Raw genomic sequence first — 16,190 nt, 5'->3', positions numbered from 1 at the left:
TTCTGTCTTAAGCATTTTGGTGTGTACTTCTCATCCACAAATCATTTGTTCTTCTTTGTTCTCACATGTATACAGTAACTCTTTTTTATGTGACATTTGGATATGACAGATACATACAGTCAATTTACTTTCAGCATTTTAAATTTCATTTATAACAATTTTTATTGGGTGTTTTTTTTTATTAAAAAGGATAACTTTCCTTTTGTGTCTCAGAGAAAAAATAGCTTAAATCACCAAACTGAAAAGAGCTCCTTCTTGTCATGATTAAACTATGGATGGGCTGTGCCACTTTTTAAAAAATAGGTTGAAGCATATTTTAATTGCATTTGTTCTTTTCTGGTTTAATCCTGTGCATGTTCTTGATTATCTTTTCTTTCAAATAATTTATTACTTTTTGTTTCTTATTTCTTTCTTCATTTGCCTGAATTCCCCTTCTCCCTCCCCTCTTCTGACTATTCTCCCTGGCCCAATCCAGTTCTCTGCCTCTGAAAGCTTCAAAGAATGACAAATCCAGAAGTTTGAAAAAAATGTCCCGGTAAGAATGAAACAAAGCCAACATACCTTTGTCTCTTTGTGAAATGAGCTCTCCAAACACATCCTGAGAATAGTAGGGTTTGTTCAATGTTATGATAAAATACTTTTAAAATCTGAATCAGGGATGGAGAACAGGTAATCATCCAGATGGTGTTAGACTCCAATCAACCATATCCAAGACAGAAAGTTGTGAGACAGTTGGCATTTCCATCCAATAACATTTGGAAGACCATATATTCACCACTGCTTGTCCATTAGAACTAGCACTTTAAACAGAAAAAAACAACAAAAGAAAGAATTTTGTGTTCACTATGTGCTCAAACTTTATTGTAAAGTGGAGTATCTGAGTTCCAGATTTAAAATGATGAGTTTTTTTTATCTGTTGGAAACATGACTGGGGGATGGGATATCTGCTATTTTCATGGCTAAGGGAAGGTAAATAAATCATAACACAGTTGAACATTGATATCCATTGGGGTTTTGTTCCAGTATCTCTTGTGGGTGCCAAAATGCATGGATACTCAACTTCCAATTTTATACAGTGCTATAGTATGATGATGCCCCACCCTTCTGAGCCAGGTGTTATTTTTGATGTGGATGATGTTGGATCAGGATATTTTGCTTTCTATGGCAGCATAGTATATGGCGGACCTTGCTCCTCAAATCAAAGCAACAACAATAATAATATAACAACTTTATTTATGTACCCAGCCTCTATCTCCCCAAAGGGACTCGGGGTGGCTTACATGGGACCAAGGGTAGTACAAAGGCTGCCTGAGGTTTTCTGGATATAGAAGCAGACAAGAGCACAAGCACCTGTTGTTAGTAAAACTGCTATAATAATTCATTACGATACGATCAGGGTCCTGTTTTTTCTTATTATCTAAAATCAATTGCTTGGAAGTAGCTGCCAAGTTGTAAGGCTGGAGAAACTATTATTTCAATTAAAGGATTGACTTCCATTTCAGGTAAAGCTGGCTCCATAACAGAGCAATTCCAAAAGGAGGAATGGCATAAACATCATCTTGCATGTAGAGCAGGGTCCCTCCAAAGAGGAATTGGACCCCCTCTTATATCGTCAATTGTTGGTACTCATATTACAAATGACACAGTCTTGCCTCTTTGGACTCATGGAATATTGGGTTATTTCTTGCTTTGGTATCAGAATATATATGGAAGCAAATACAAAACAGGATGCTTGAATGGTTACTGATAATATCTTTTCCATCACTTAATGCAAATATAGTCCGATGCCTAGTCTTAGAACTTCACCACATAGCTCACTGACAGAAATATTTTTCTTTCAAATCACAAATTGCAAACTTGGCCATACCAAACCAGCATCCTTCACCTTGTTCACTAGCACATAAAAATAATGGTCCAACTTCAGTGATGAATTTGCTCTTGTAATGCCAAAGTGTAACAGGCAGTAAAGGATGAGCTTGCATCTCTTTTGACATGTTTTCAATTGCCTGAAGCAGTTATAAATTAGAAATTAACTGCAGAATAAAATAACTTACCGGTACTCCTTCGATGTTTTTTAAAAATATACAAATGTGTGTTTTCTCTTTACATGATGGTTGTACTACAGTTAAAATTATGAGTTAGTAGTTTGTTGGGGGGGGGGGGGGAGGTGAAGGATCTAAATAGAATATTAAATCTTGGCCTAGTCCTTCCTGGACATATTAAGAAAGCATTTATGCACAATGTTCAATCATGGCATAGTGTTGCATGCATTAAGAGGAATGAGTTCATGCAAAATCTGGAACTTACACTGTTCTACCATCTGCTTCCCTCAGCCAGTCCAACAACGAAAGTACTAAATCAAAAATTTAGCAGATACTTGGCTTCTTGCTACATTGACTCCTGGGAAGGGTGAACGATTGGTCATTTTAGGCCAAGTTTACAATTGACACTGAGGGCCCACGAAACTGGGGGAGGCCTTAAAGGAGGTCTTGGACATGTGTATATTTTGAAATTTATATCAGAAGTATATAATGAAATATACCTTTTCTCCAGTCACTATGTTTCTGCCTCAGCTTTCTGTAAACAATCTCTCCCCTGGGGATTCCAGACAGGGATTTGCAAAGCTCCAAAGTATTAAAAATCCACAAGTTTGAAAAAACTGGGTTTGGAATTTAGTTGTGGGAGAAAGTAAATCAAGGTGATAATTTTCAGCAGAAACATAAAGGAGGAAGAAAAAATAATCAGCTCTTCAGTTCCTCCACAGTTCCTTCCTAAGGCTGTTTTTCAGCACAAGAATCTTACAGTAGATTGTGCATGTATTTATGTAGAATAGTTACACCATGAATTGTTAGAGAAAGAGCTGACCTGTTGCTCAAATGCAAAGGTGTGCTGTGCATATGATTTACACATTATCCAGATTAGTAAGCAGTTTAAAATGCCAATTTGCTATTGTTAACGTTCTGTTTTAATGATGTGTTTCTAATTCTCAGGGAATTCATCACCTACATGAAACGGTCCAGAACTCTTTATGCCTCTTTAACAGAAAGGCTCTGTGATGGGGACCTTGTGATGAAAGACAGCTCAACTTGCTGGAATGGAGAGGATGTTGTAGAAAGGTAACTGTGAAAAGTGGTATTCTTATTGTTTATGGCTTGTATTTTAATCTTTCCCATTTTCTACTCATTTTTCAAAGAGTAATGTATGCTATGCAAGTTTTCAAAATGATCCTTGTTTTATTTGTGCTGCAATGGATGTCTAGATTGGGGAGACCAAAACATGTACTATCCAGTCTGCGATACAAAGGGACAGAAGGCAATAACTCTTCATATATATGTAATTGGAATTAATTGGTATCTGCATTCTGCATTCAGATTTCTCTTATAGAAATAGATTTCACTGATAATTCTCTCCAAGTGGTATGTTTGTTGGGGCAAAACCAGTTATTTACATTTCCGTTTGTCATTTATTTCTTGTTGATTCATTTAGTCGAGAATAACTGTGGCTTATATTCTGTTCGTTTGCACCGCATACATTTGGTACAATAAAACCCCATTGATGTTGATTAAATCTGTAACCCTATATGTTGAACATCCTTATTTCTCATCTTTCTTGATCATGGAGTTGTAATCGAAAGAAATATTTCTCCTGCCTTCTGGAGTATAGTGTATGTTGACAAGTGCTAAAGGATAATTAGCTCAAAAGAACAGATCTTTGGCTGTTATCACATCTTTGTGAGTTATTCAGTTATTGTGGTTAGTTCATATTTATTTTTGCTGTGTGTTCATTTTCAAATTTTGGCAAAAGACTGCTTTTAGTGTATTCTGCTTTATAGATATAAATAGAACACAAAGATTTAGAGATGTATTAAAAAGATAAGTAAACATACCAGACTGTTTTAATCATTTACTTTATTTTGACCACTTTGATAGTCAGTCTGATCACTACACAAGCATTGATGATGCTGTGATTTTTGTGAAGACTTGAATATTCACAGTTGATATTATAACACGGGATATCTTATTTTTGTGGATGTTGAATGAACCTTTTATATGATAGAGAAATATGTATCATGCAGTTGTTAAACTCTGGTTCCTGATGATGATGTTGGGTAAATTGCTGCTGGTTATTAGACTATTATAGTTCGCCAAAACTAGAAAAAAGAATGTGTTGCAATTTTATTTATTTATTTATTTAATGCCCATATCTGTTTGTGGGATTGTTGAAAACATTTTTTAAAAAATCCAATAAGGAAATCATACTTTGCCATTTTGTATAAGGGATGCCATTTTATTACAGCACTGAATATAATGGACTTGACCATCCATGGATTTGGGCATTCATGGGGAAGCCAACTCTAGTGGATACCAAGCGCTCACTGTATAGCACTGAATTACAATGGATTTAGGTATCCATGGGAGAAATAATCTCCAGGGAATAACAAGAGCCCATTGTATAGCACTTTGAAAGCATTTTTGTAAAAACAACAGATTTGCAGGTATTGAATTGGTTTAGAACCAACTGAATCTATGAAAAAAGTCAGCAGTAATTTATACAAGAGTCAGGCAATGATAAACATAACAGTTGGGAGAACAAACTAGAGAAGAATACATGGAACATGACCTACCACTTAATTACAGTTAATGCCAAACCATTATTTGCAACTGGATTTAATTAGCAATCTCTAGTTAAAAGGGAAGCAGGTCAGTGTTTGCCATGATTAAAATGTGACCTGATGTAATCCTTAACTATGATTAAAATTGGTTATAGAGTGATGGGGAAATTCAAGCAAAGGGAGGGTAAAATTAGGTAAAGGATAGGTCTGGTCCTGATTGGGGGTCCCTTGGCAAAGTGGTGGGTCATAAGTGGAACCTGGTGTAGCCACTTATGGTGGCAACAGCAGTGCCAGTTTTTGGTGGCTACTATGTTAATTTTTCATAATCCTCCTAATATGGAGTTGGGTCTGATGTTTTTAAAAGTGCCTTGGAAACCAGATGCTCCCTGGAAGATATTGCATGCAATCCCACTATATAGATTTTGCTTCATTTTCCCAAAGTGAAAAGCTAAATTGTATCTGTATTGGTCTGTGGTTAGGGAGAAATGACATAGATTAATGTCTTGTCTTGAGACGTCACGCTGAACTGATTTTTGGCTTGGTCCAAATCCAGATCTAAACTTGACATGGCAGAGTCAGCCACATAAATGTAACAAACACTGTGTGACCTTTGTAACCTTTGCAAAGATCATCTCTGTCCCTGATGGCATCACAGCATGGAAAGCTTTGAGTGTTTACATTTGGCACTCTCTGTGCATGCTTTCTTGATGTGCATTCTGTTTACAGATCCTTAAGGAATTCTTTCCAGGCTTGTTTGCTTCAGATTCATTTATTGTTCTTTTTACCTTACTGGAAAAATGTGACTTGAGAAGACTAAGGATTGTTTTATAAAAGAAGTCTTGAGTTGAGAGTGAGGTGGGATACATTTCACTAGGACATTCTGATCAGTAGCCTAAAATCGCAAAAGGTTTTGCAAAAGGGTTACTTTTGAACTAGAAACAACACATTTTGGGTGCTTAATATAATCATTATCACACTTTAATGACAGTGAGCACTTCTACTATGGAAATTCTTTACCTGAAGCTTGGTATATTGTGTGCAAGAGAGAGGAAGAGGGGCTCCCCACATCCTCTATGGACCTTAGGAATATTAGATTGCTGTTAAATAGATTTGGCTAGGAAACCTTATGGTAGGGTTGCCATAAAGTGAACTTGTCAAATCCAACTTATGCCAACCCCACCATAGGGTTTCCTTGTCAAATTTATTCGGAGGGCATTTGTGTTTGCCTTCCTCTTAGCCTGTGGAAGTAATGACTTGCCCAAGATCCCTAGTGGATTTCCATGGGTAACTGGATTTAAACTCTAGTCTCTCAGAATTCCAGTCCAACACTCAAAGGACTCCAACATGCTTTTTTTTTTCATGTCAGGAGCAACTTGAGAAACTGCAAGTCACTTCTGGTGTGAAAGAATTAGCCGCCCACAAGGACATTGCCCAGGGGAAGCCTGGATGTTTTGATGTTTACCATCCTTATGGGATGCTTCTCTCATGTCCCTGCATGAGAAGCAGGAATGGACAGAGAGAGTCCATCCATGCTCTGCCCGGATTTGAACCTCCAACCTGTCATTCATCACTCCAGCCGGCACAAGAGTTCAACCCATTGCACCACAGGGAGCTCCTTCCAACATGCTGACCCTCCAGAATAAAAGCAGGAGGCACACTTTGTGCAACTATGGTCTCATGTTGTGGCCATATGACAGTGTGCTTTTCTTAAAAGTCTGGTACAGATTTGAGTTGAGAAAACTTATTCTTTTGGACTACAAATGCCTGAACTACAACTGCTTGAATTTTTAAGTGGTATGGCTAGCTCTCTCTCCTTTTCCCAGCTCTGCTGCTGTAGCTCGAGGAGGGTTTTAAGGTTTCAACCCCCCCCCCCCCCCATGTATCATGTTAAAAAAATGGTTTACTCATTAATTTTAACTGGTTAACCAATTCATGAGTAAACGAGGTTTTTTTAACCTGACACATTTCATGGGGGGCTGAACCGTTAACCACCCTCCTTAAGTACGTGGCTGCTTCTCTGAATTTTCTAGTGATGGAATATCATTAGAAATTCTCTTTTGGTATTAAGAGTGAGGCATCACTAAACCAGCTCTGTTGACATGACTTTGTACTTTCTTTCCCCTCTTGTGGCTTGGTTGTGCAAAGCAAGAGCAGACTCTTCTCATAGAAGTGAAATAGCTTATTCCTCCCTACCTCTCTAATTGATTAAGAATTAGCCATTTCCTTGGATGTCATAGAATCATAGAATCAAAGAGTTGGAAGAGACCTCATGGGCCATCCAGTCCAACCCCCTGCCAAGAAGCAGGAATATTGCATTCAAATCACCCCTGACAAATGGCCATCCAGCCTCTGCTTAAAAGCTTCCAAAGAAGGAGCCTCCACCACACTCCGGGGTTGAGAGTTCCACTGCTGAACGGCTCTCACAGTCAGGAAATTCTTCCTAATGTTCAGATGGAATCTCCTCTCTTGTAGTTTGAAGCCATTGTTCTGCGTCCTAGTCTCCAAGGAAGCAGAAAACAAGCTTGCTCCCTCCTCCCTGTGGCTTCCTCTCACATATTTATACATGGCTATCATATCTCCTCTCAGCCTTCTCTTCTTCAGGCTAAACATGCCCAGTTCCCTAAGCCGCTCCTCATAGGGCTTGTTCTCCATACCCTTGATCATTTTAGTCGCCCTCCTCTGGACACATTCCAGCTTGTCAATATCTCTCTTGAATTGTGGTGCCCAGAATTGGACACAATATTCCAGATGTGGTCTAACCAAAGCAGAATTGAGGGGTAGCATTACTTCCTTAGATCTAGACACTACGCTCCTATTGATGCAGGCCAAAATCCCATTGGCTTTTTTTGCCGCCACATCACATTGTTGGCTCATGTTTAACTTGTTGTCCACGAGGACTCCAAGATCTTTTTCACACGTACTGCTCTCGAGCCAGGCGTCACCCATTCTGTATCTTTGCATTTCATTTTTTCTGCCAAAGTGGAGTATCTTGCATTTGTCACTGTTGAACTTCATTTTGTTAGTTTTGGCCCATCTCTCTAATCTGTCAAGATCGTTTTGAATTCTGCTCCTGTCCTCTGGACTATTGGCTATCCCTCCCAATTTGGTGTCGTCTGCAAACTTGATGATCATGCCTTCTAGCCCTTCATCTAAGTCGTTAATAAAGATGTTGAACAGGACCGGGCCCAGGACGGAACCCTGCGGCACTCCACTTGTCACTTCTTTCCAAGATGAAGAGGAAGCATTAGTGAGCACTCTCTGTGTTCGTCCACTTAACCAATTACAGATCCACCTCACCGTAGTTTTGCCTAGCCCACATTGGACTAGTTTCCTTGCCAGAAGGTCATGGGGGACCTTGTCGAAGGCCTTACTGAAATCCAGGTACGCTACATCCACGGCATTCCCCGCATCTACCCAGCTTGTAGCTCTATCGAAGAAAGAGATCAGCTTAGTCTGGCATGACTTGTTTTTGATAAATCCATGTTGACTATTAGCGATGACTGCATTTGTTTCTAAGTGTTTGCAGACCACTTCCTTAACAATCTTTTCCAGAATCTTGCCCGGTATTGACGTGAGGCTGACTGGACGGTAGTTGTTTGGGTCATCCTTTTTTCCCTTCTTGAAGATTGGGACCACATTGGCCCTTCTCCAATCTGCTGGAACTTCTCCCGTTCTCCAAGAACTCTCAAAGATGGTTACCAATGGTTCCGAAATGACTTCCGCTAGTTCCTTCAATACTCTGGGGTGTAGTTGATCTGGCCCTGGGGACTTGAACTCATTAAGAGCGGCCAGGTATTCCTGGACGACTTCTTTCCCAATTTGGGGTTGGATGTCCTCCAATCCCTCATCCACTCCATCTTGCTGAGGTTGAAGACTCTCTTTTTCTGAGAAGACCGAGGCAAAGAAGGCATTAAGTAGTTCTGCCTTTTCCCTATCCCCTGTCAGCATTGCCCCATCTTCTCCTCGAAGAGGTCCTATCGCCTCCTTGTTTTTCCTTTTTCTACTGACATAAGAATAGAAGCCCTTTTTATTGTTTTTAATGTCCCTGGCAAGTCTGAGCTCGTTTTTTGCTTTAGCCTTGCGGACCTTTTCCCTACAGGTGTTGGCTATTTGTTTGAATTCTTCTTTGGTGATTTCTCCCTTTTTCCACTTCTTGTGCATGTCTCTTTTGTGTCTTAGCACAGTTAGAAGTTCTTTGGACATCCATTCTGGCTTCTTTGCACTTGTCCTATTTTTTCTCTTTGTTGGCACGGTTTGCAATTGCGCCTTGAGTATTTCACTCTTGAGAAATTCCCATCCATCCGTAACTCCCTTGTCTTTTAGTATCTGTGCTCAGCGTTTCCTTCATTTTTTGGAAATCAGCTCTCCTAAAGTCCAAAATGCGGGTTTGACTTGTCTTAGTTTTGGCCTTCCTTTGTACCTCAAATTGCAGGAGCACATGGTCACTTGCCCCTAAGGATCCTACCACTTCGATCGCATCGATCAGGTCCTCCGCATTTGTTAGGATGAGATCAAGAGTAGCCAATCCCCTTGTTGCCTCTTCTACCTTCTGGACCATGAAATTGTCTGCAAGGCAAGTGAGGAATTTGTTGGACCTTGTACTCTTGGCCGAGTTTGTTTTCCAGCAAATATCGGGATAGTTGAAATCGCCCATGACTACTACATCTCTTTTCTGTGCCTATTTGGTCAACTGTTGGCAGAAGACTTCGTCAAGTTCTTCCTCCTGGCTTGGGAGTCTGTAGTAGACGCCTACAACGACATCTTTTTGAGTCCCAGTTCCCTTGATTCTTATCCAGATGATTTCAAGCTGGTTTCCCAGATTGCTGTCTTGAATCTCTTCTGCAGCATAAGAGTTTTTAAGATATAAGGCTACTCCGCCTCCTCTCCCCTTTGTTCGGTTTCTGTGAAAGAGGTTATACCCCTCGATATCTACATTCCAGCGACAGGAGTCATCCCACCAGGTTTCAGTGATCCCTATGATATCATATTTGTGGTGTTGTGCTAAAAGTTGGAGTTTGTCTTGTTTATTTCCCATGCTCTGTGCATTAGTGTAAAGACATGTGAGCCCCTGAGATCTTCCCTTGAGCTGTTTAATTGGGATTATTGTGCTTTTGGTACTTGGTCCTTGTTGTGTTTGTGCAGCCCTCCGTTTAGCCTTCTGGCAATTCCCAGACATTATGGGTAAAGTAGTGTTCGCAAGGCTGTTGTCCCCCTCCCCCAGTGGACCTAGTTTAAAGTGCGTCTAATGAGGTTTGCGAGTCTGTGAGCAAAAAGGTGTCTTCCTACTTGTGTGAGATGCACCCCATCCCTTGCCAGTAGGCCATCCTCCTGGAAAAGCAGGCCATGGTCGAGGAAGCCAAAGCGTTCCTCCTGACACCATTTTCTAAGCCAGTCATTGACCTGTACTATTTTTCTGGCTCTTGTGGGTCCGTGTCTTACAACAGGGAGGAGGGATGAAAAGACCACCTGTACATTACATTCTTTTAGCTTTGCTCCTAGCTAAAAGAGATCAATCCATGTCTCCTGAGAAATAATGGCTTAATATAGTTTAGCTGAATTTAGGGATTTTGTTTTCCCCCCTCAACCATCATCAGAACAGGGCTGTTAGTTGTCCTTATAGTACTAAAGTGACACCTAGTGAAAAACTATAATCAGGCATATTTAAAATATAGTCAAAGGGAGAGAGTGATAAATGCTTAAAGAGTCCAGATGGACTGTTTTTCTCATTTGAAATGCTACTCCCCAGCAGTGGCTAATCAAGAAATGTTGATAGGTATAAAGGGAACAGACAAAACCCCCTCTTAACTGGAGATTTTGAAATAGGCCTATTGATAGACCTATTTTGAAAACATAAAAGCCCTGATAGATCAGATCAATCCAGCATTCTGCATGGTCACACCAAGGCTCTTTCTAGTTACAAGTCATATTCTCATGGAAACTCTGGAAATATGTAAGGATTTAATCGATATGAAACTGACATGAAGCAAAAATAGTTTGAGTGCCTGCCTCTTGTGCCAATCCTCTTGTATTTGGGCTCTTCCTTTGATCCCATAGCGGTGCTATCATAGGAGTTGATTCACATCAAGTTCAGTGAGGATTCTGCACTCTTCCTAAGGTGATCATTAGATTTCACTGCAGTTGCAGTTTCAAAGGATATCATTTCCTAAATATTCCCTTTATTTTTTTCTCTCTAGTCTGCAAAAGGCCACCATTGAAAACATCACTTAAAAACTTTACTCTTTAAAAAATACCCCAGAGGTCATTGGGGTGAGCTCCGAACCCTCAACCTTCCCCTTTCCTCAAGGGGTCACTTTTGGCAGGATGCCATATAAATTGAGGTTTCTCACTTCACTCCAGAAAGATAGTGAGCTTAAACTGAGATTTTCTTCAGCTTTGGAAGGATTGTAAGGATTTAACTCAATTTCTCTCTCTCTCTGTAACAAAAATGGGGAGAAAAAGGCATGACAGCAATATTATTCATGGAGTTTCTCTCTCTCTCACACACGATGATGTCACCCAGTAGGGTTGCACCTCCCATACCCTGATCCAAACCACCAAGGTTTTCCTAAATCCTTTAGTCCACAGAAGAAAGTGTTGCTCTGATCATCTTGATCATCACCATGAATCAAAGCAAGGCAGATAGGTTAACTCTGTAATCTTTTAAACTAGTGGTTCTTAACCTATGGGTCCCCGGGTGTTTTGGCCTTCTTCTTCCAGAAATCCCAGCCAGTTTACCAGCTGTTAGGATTTCTGGGAGTTGAAGGCCAAAACATCAAGGGACCCACAAGTTGAACCACTGCTTTAAACAGATCTCAAGAATAAGAGGATTTTTTGTAATGAAACACTAAGGCTAGTTTATGACAAGTGAAATTCAATCCAGGGCTACATTTAACCATTATACTATTGTAACAACTTTAAGCAACTGGGTTAAAATATTTAGAGCAGAACGGTTGAAATTATGATTATTTTTACTTATTAAATAAGTTAGGTATCTTTTATATTCTTTTTATCTTGCCAACCTCTCCCCTTGTAGTGACTAATGTTATTCCAGTAAAATGAAATGTTACTCCCATATGGTCCTTAAATAGTAGCAGCTGCCAGTTTTGATTTAATGTGAAATTTATAAGTACAATTGAATGTACTGATTTGTTTTGCAGAACTTAAATCTGCTTTCTTTAATGACTGACATGTTCTATTTATGAATATTGTGTCATGCTATTTCATTTCATATTTACGTCATGCATTATTTATAAATGCTACTTTTTTTCTAAAGAGCATAAGTATCAATTAGTGGATGCCATAAACAAATATGGTTTACTCTGCAGACAACTTTATGAAATGCATAAAGGAACAATGAAATTAGAATAATTATGCTCTCCATTTTTGTTTTTGTTGAAGTAACTTGGAAACAGAGTTCATGAGAGATCCATCTATGCACATGAATTATCTGGTTGCTGATACAAAATCAAGAATCCATCATTATTTATTGTAGTTGGTACTTTCATGTAGAAAGTTCATATTTGGCTTTATTTGAGTAGCAAAAAGTCTCTTGCTGTATGTATTTATTTAACTCACACTGTGTAGAACAGAAGATGCGAAATCCACAAGAAAGTGAGAGCTGGGGCATGTTACCAGGTAGGCTCTCAGAGCATGTATATGAAATCATGTGAAAAGATTTTTTGACATCAACATCAAATGTCTCAGTAAGACTGAATAACCCATATCCACTCATAGAATCAAAATATAAATAAAATATAAACAATAGTTGCAGTGAGAGATAAATATTATGTTACACTAAATGAATACGCCAAATAACTACCTGCATCAGTGGTTCTCAACCTGTGGGTCCCCAGATGTTTTGGCCTTCAACTCCCAGAAAGCCTAACAGCTGGTAAACTGTCTGGGATTTCTGGGAGTTGTAGGCCAAAAACATCTGGGGACCCCAGGTTGAGAACCACTGACCTACATAATATAGTTACTTCAGAATAGAAGGAAAAAAATATGCAAAAATATTCCAAAGTGGATAAATGATGGCTTTCTCAAGTATTCAACAATCCTAAGAAGAATAGATTCTGAGATTTTTTGATGTTTTCCTTTCAAAAAGGCAAATAAATATCTTGGATACAGAATAAATCCTAGTCTTTGAAAAATGTAGTTAAGAAAAATGGTAAAATTCATACCTGTGAGATTAAAAATTTTCAAGATTTACATCCTTACTTCAGAATGAGAAAATATTATCTCAAAATAAGCAAAAGTCTGAAACGATTTGAGATCCAGTTTGTCACTGGAGGTTCTACAGAGACCTGGGTTTGGATTTCTGGATGCCTCGGGATTCAAGCTGTAACAATCTATTGTCTGAAGTGTGCTAAGAGTAGTAAGGAAAAGAGAGAAAAGGAGTGCTTCAAAATCAGAGTCTAATTTTTAAAATTAAAAATGATGACAGCATGCTCTATAGATTTTGATCCTACTTTTCTTTTTTTTAAATGTTACCATCCTCAATTGACAAGATTAACCACATAGTCTTTGAAAATGCAGCAACTGGTTAGAAAAAAAATCTGTAATCAAATCTTGGAAGTAGCAGCAATTCAGTGAAAAAATTTGCACCAAATCATACTATCACTTGCTATCCATTTGTTCCTTTCCATCAGGTGTGTTTATGCAGGAGCACATAAAGAACAAGTGTAGGACAAATTTATAGCTTAAATTTTGACTTAAGTTTTGTTGGCTTGCATGAGAGCTTTGCAGATCTAGATCTGAACAGTTCTTATCTATTGTGGCCTGCTGCATTAAAACAAAGCATGTGGAATCCAAAAATGTTGCTGTGGTGAAGAAAGCATTTAAGTAAATAAATGATGAGTTGGAATTATTGTTGTAGATCAGCTAGACACTGATGGTTTAACTAATGATTTAGAGTGAATTGTGGGCTTTCCTGTGGTACAAAGCGATGGGCCCTCAAGTCTTGTATATTCAGGTCTTGGAAATGATGGTTCTCTCTGTGAAAAAAAATGGCTCTGAAAGTGCAGGGCCTTGAGACCAGCCAGGGGATCCAGAAGTAGCAACAGCAGATAAGGAATCAAGTGAAGAACTGAGTGATAAGGAGAGTTCCCAGGAGAAACCACCTGTAGCCAAGGCGATCAACAAAAGTCTTTGTTTGCCAATCATAGCCAAAAATAGATTGTGTCAGTCAGAAAGTTGTGGAGAAAATGCTTGGGAAAGTATTGCTTTCATGGGTGTCTATTAAACAACAAGTTTAATACTGTGTTAGAGTGAGAAGCTAAGCCTGAGTTCTCATGTTCCTGGCTCATGTCAAGCCTTGGTTTTAGATGTTATTATCCTAGAAGTTTTCTATGTCTCTGTTCATGTTCAATTTTTTTTACTAATTATACCATCTTGCTTGTGGACTTATGCTGTACTTGTGATTTATGGCTCTTCCTGGACTTTGCCATCTCTAGAACTTTATGAGACATTTGTTTGGTTATCACCTGTTGCTAAACTTTTTTTGATTATAGATCTTCCTTTCTTATTCCTGATCTTTTATATGCTTTTTATGTGCTTTACAATAAACCATTTGCTTATATTCCTGGATTCTTGTGTGGTGCGGTGGTCAAAGTTATTTCCAGGCTTGGAGCCCAGCAATTATGATGTTTGTGTGTTTGATTTATACCTCTGAAAACCTTCCACCCATCATGTCCAAAACTTAATTTTACAAGTTCTATTCATGCATACAGAATTCTCTTCATGAACACCCCCCCCCCCAACCATTATGGCATTTAGCATGTAAAATATCTGAATGATTGAACCATGTGGACAAAATGTTAAGGAGAAAAAGATAACCATTCTCAATTGCCTTCTAAGAGAGACAAGAACAATAGAGAGGTTTGTTTTTCAATCATCATTCTATAGGGGACATTAAGAGAAATGACAGTCTGCTGACCTCTTTTTCTGCTGTGTATGCTTTGAGGGATTGCAGACTTTGGCAATGATGCCTTCTGTTCCTTCATGTTAAGATCTTATTTCATACACAAAAATGTTAATTCTTCTTCAAGTCATAAGGTGTGTTATACAGAAAGCCCAGGAACAGCAGTGGTAAGCCTTTTACAACCCAATGCTAAAATGTTGCTGTTATATGCCAAGAGTTGTCATACAGCATGCTCCACTAAATATTTCCCAGACAAAAATAGGAACACATATGTACATTTTTTCTCCATGGCCTCTGTGAATGCACACAATATGGAGTTATTGCACCTGCACAAGCTCAAACAGAAACTTTCCAAGCTGTGATCTTTCAAATTTTGGTAGTAACCCTGTCCACTCCTCCCCATGGCATAAAGGGCACCCTGTCTCCATGCTCCCCAGTTCCAGACCTTCAGAGCTATATACAGTTTAAGCTTGGTCCAAGAAAAAGAATATTACATGAGTGTTTAAAAACCAAAACCCCTGTGGGGAAGCCAAATTCCAGCCTACAGGAATTATGACCATGTAGGCTGAAGCTTTCCTAGGAAAGAAAGATCAAGAAACAATTATTCAGGTTTACATCTTTCAAACCCATTTCTATGGACTTAAGAAGTATTGTCAGACAAGAAAGAATTTTTTGCCTTTGCAGTCCCTTGCTTAGAGCAAATCTGTTGCTCCCCTCCACTGCAGAAAAAGAATGGGTTATTTTATTTAAATAATTGAACTAACTCAGAAAATCGGTTCAACTGTAAAAAGGAGCTATTCAAAAGTTTTTCCCCACTTTTATGAAGTTTCTGATTACTTCCATTGCTATGATTTGAGTCTTTTAACAAAATTATTCAGTATAGCCAGAAGTTGAGTTATATGATTATACCAAAAGTCAGAGTTATCCAGAAGCTGGCTTGGCTGCTCTGTCTATATCATTACATAGTTACTGAAAGAGAGTTGACTCAACGCTCACTTTTCCCTCCTAAAATAATGAAGGACTGGATTCTAGGTTTTGGAATAATTGGAGTGGTGGTGGCAGCCATTGATCATTAAGTGCAAAATACATCTCAGCATTTTCTGCCTTAAAGGAAAAGTAGAACATGTGCATTTCCATTGTAGCCATTAAAATGACCAGACAGATGGCCGGACAGACAGCTACCAAATGTGCAGGTAGGTCAGTTTCTTTGTCTGTGTCTGCCTGGACCCTATTTCAGATACTTACAATTAAGATCAAAATATGAGCGCATTACTTTTTGAGACTATTTCTTCCAGAGAGGATGCTCAGAATCCATGGAATCCATATTGGGAACTTTCAAAAGAAATCAGAACTTGGGAAATTTATATATTTTTGATTGCAGCTCCTAGAATTCCCAAAGAGCTGGTACCATGCCTGTTTGGGGGAAGGGTTTTAGGACATATTCAAAAAATGATTTTTTTCCCCGCAAGCATTGGAAAAGAAATCAAAACCACATGCCAGGAGTGCTTTGATTGTGTGTTTTCGCATGGCAGGGCATTGGATTGAATGGCCCTTGTGACCTCTTCCAACTCTATGATTCCATTATATGTACATTCAAGTTTTCACATCTTTCATTCTTGCATATTTCAGCATAGTTTTTGTGACTCTTTGCATTCTTTT

At 38.9% G+C, this 16,190-nt stretch overlaps 1 protein-coding gene across 3 annotated transcripts in view; it reads left to right on the top strand.

The window, feature by feature from the left end:
• Nucleotides 1–16,190, top strand: part of LOC132770706 (glypican-5-like) — a 445,124-nt gene that overhangs the window by 175,937 nt on the left and 252,997 nt on the right. For 2 of the 3 annotated variants that reach the window (XM_060767937.2, XM_067465942.1), the window contains exons 5-6: nt 476–535; nt 2,991–3,116. In XM_060767937.2, coding sequence (XP_060623920.2) covers nt 476–535; nt 2,991–3,116 — 186 coding nt within the window. The remainder of the gene's footprint in view (nt 1–475; nt 536–2,990; nt 3,117–16,190) is intronic. The other variant, XM_060767938.2, reaches the window with a different exon arrangement.

This window comes from Anolis sagrei, chromosome 3, assembly GCF_037176765.1.
Source record: "Anolis sagrei isolate rAnoSag1 chromosome 3, rAnoSag1.mat, whole genome shotgun sequence".
NCBI classification, from domain to species: Eukaryota; Metazoa; Chordata; class Lepidosauria; order Squamata; family Dactyloidae; genus Anolis; species Anolis sagrei.
This window is presented reverse-complemented; position numbering and strand designations above follow the sequence as displayed.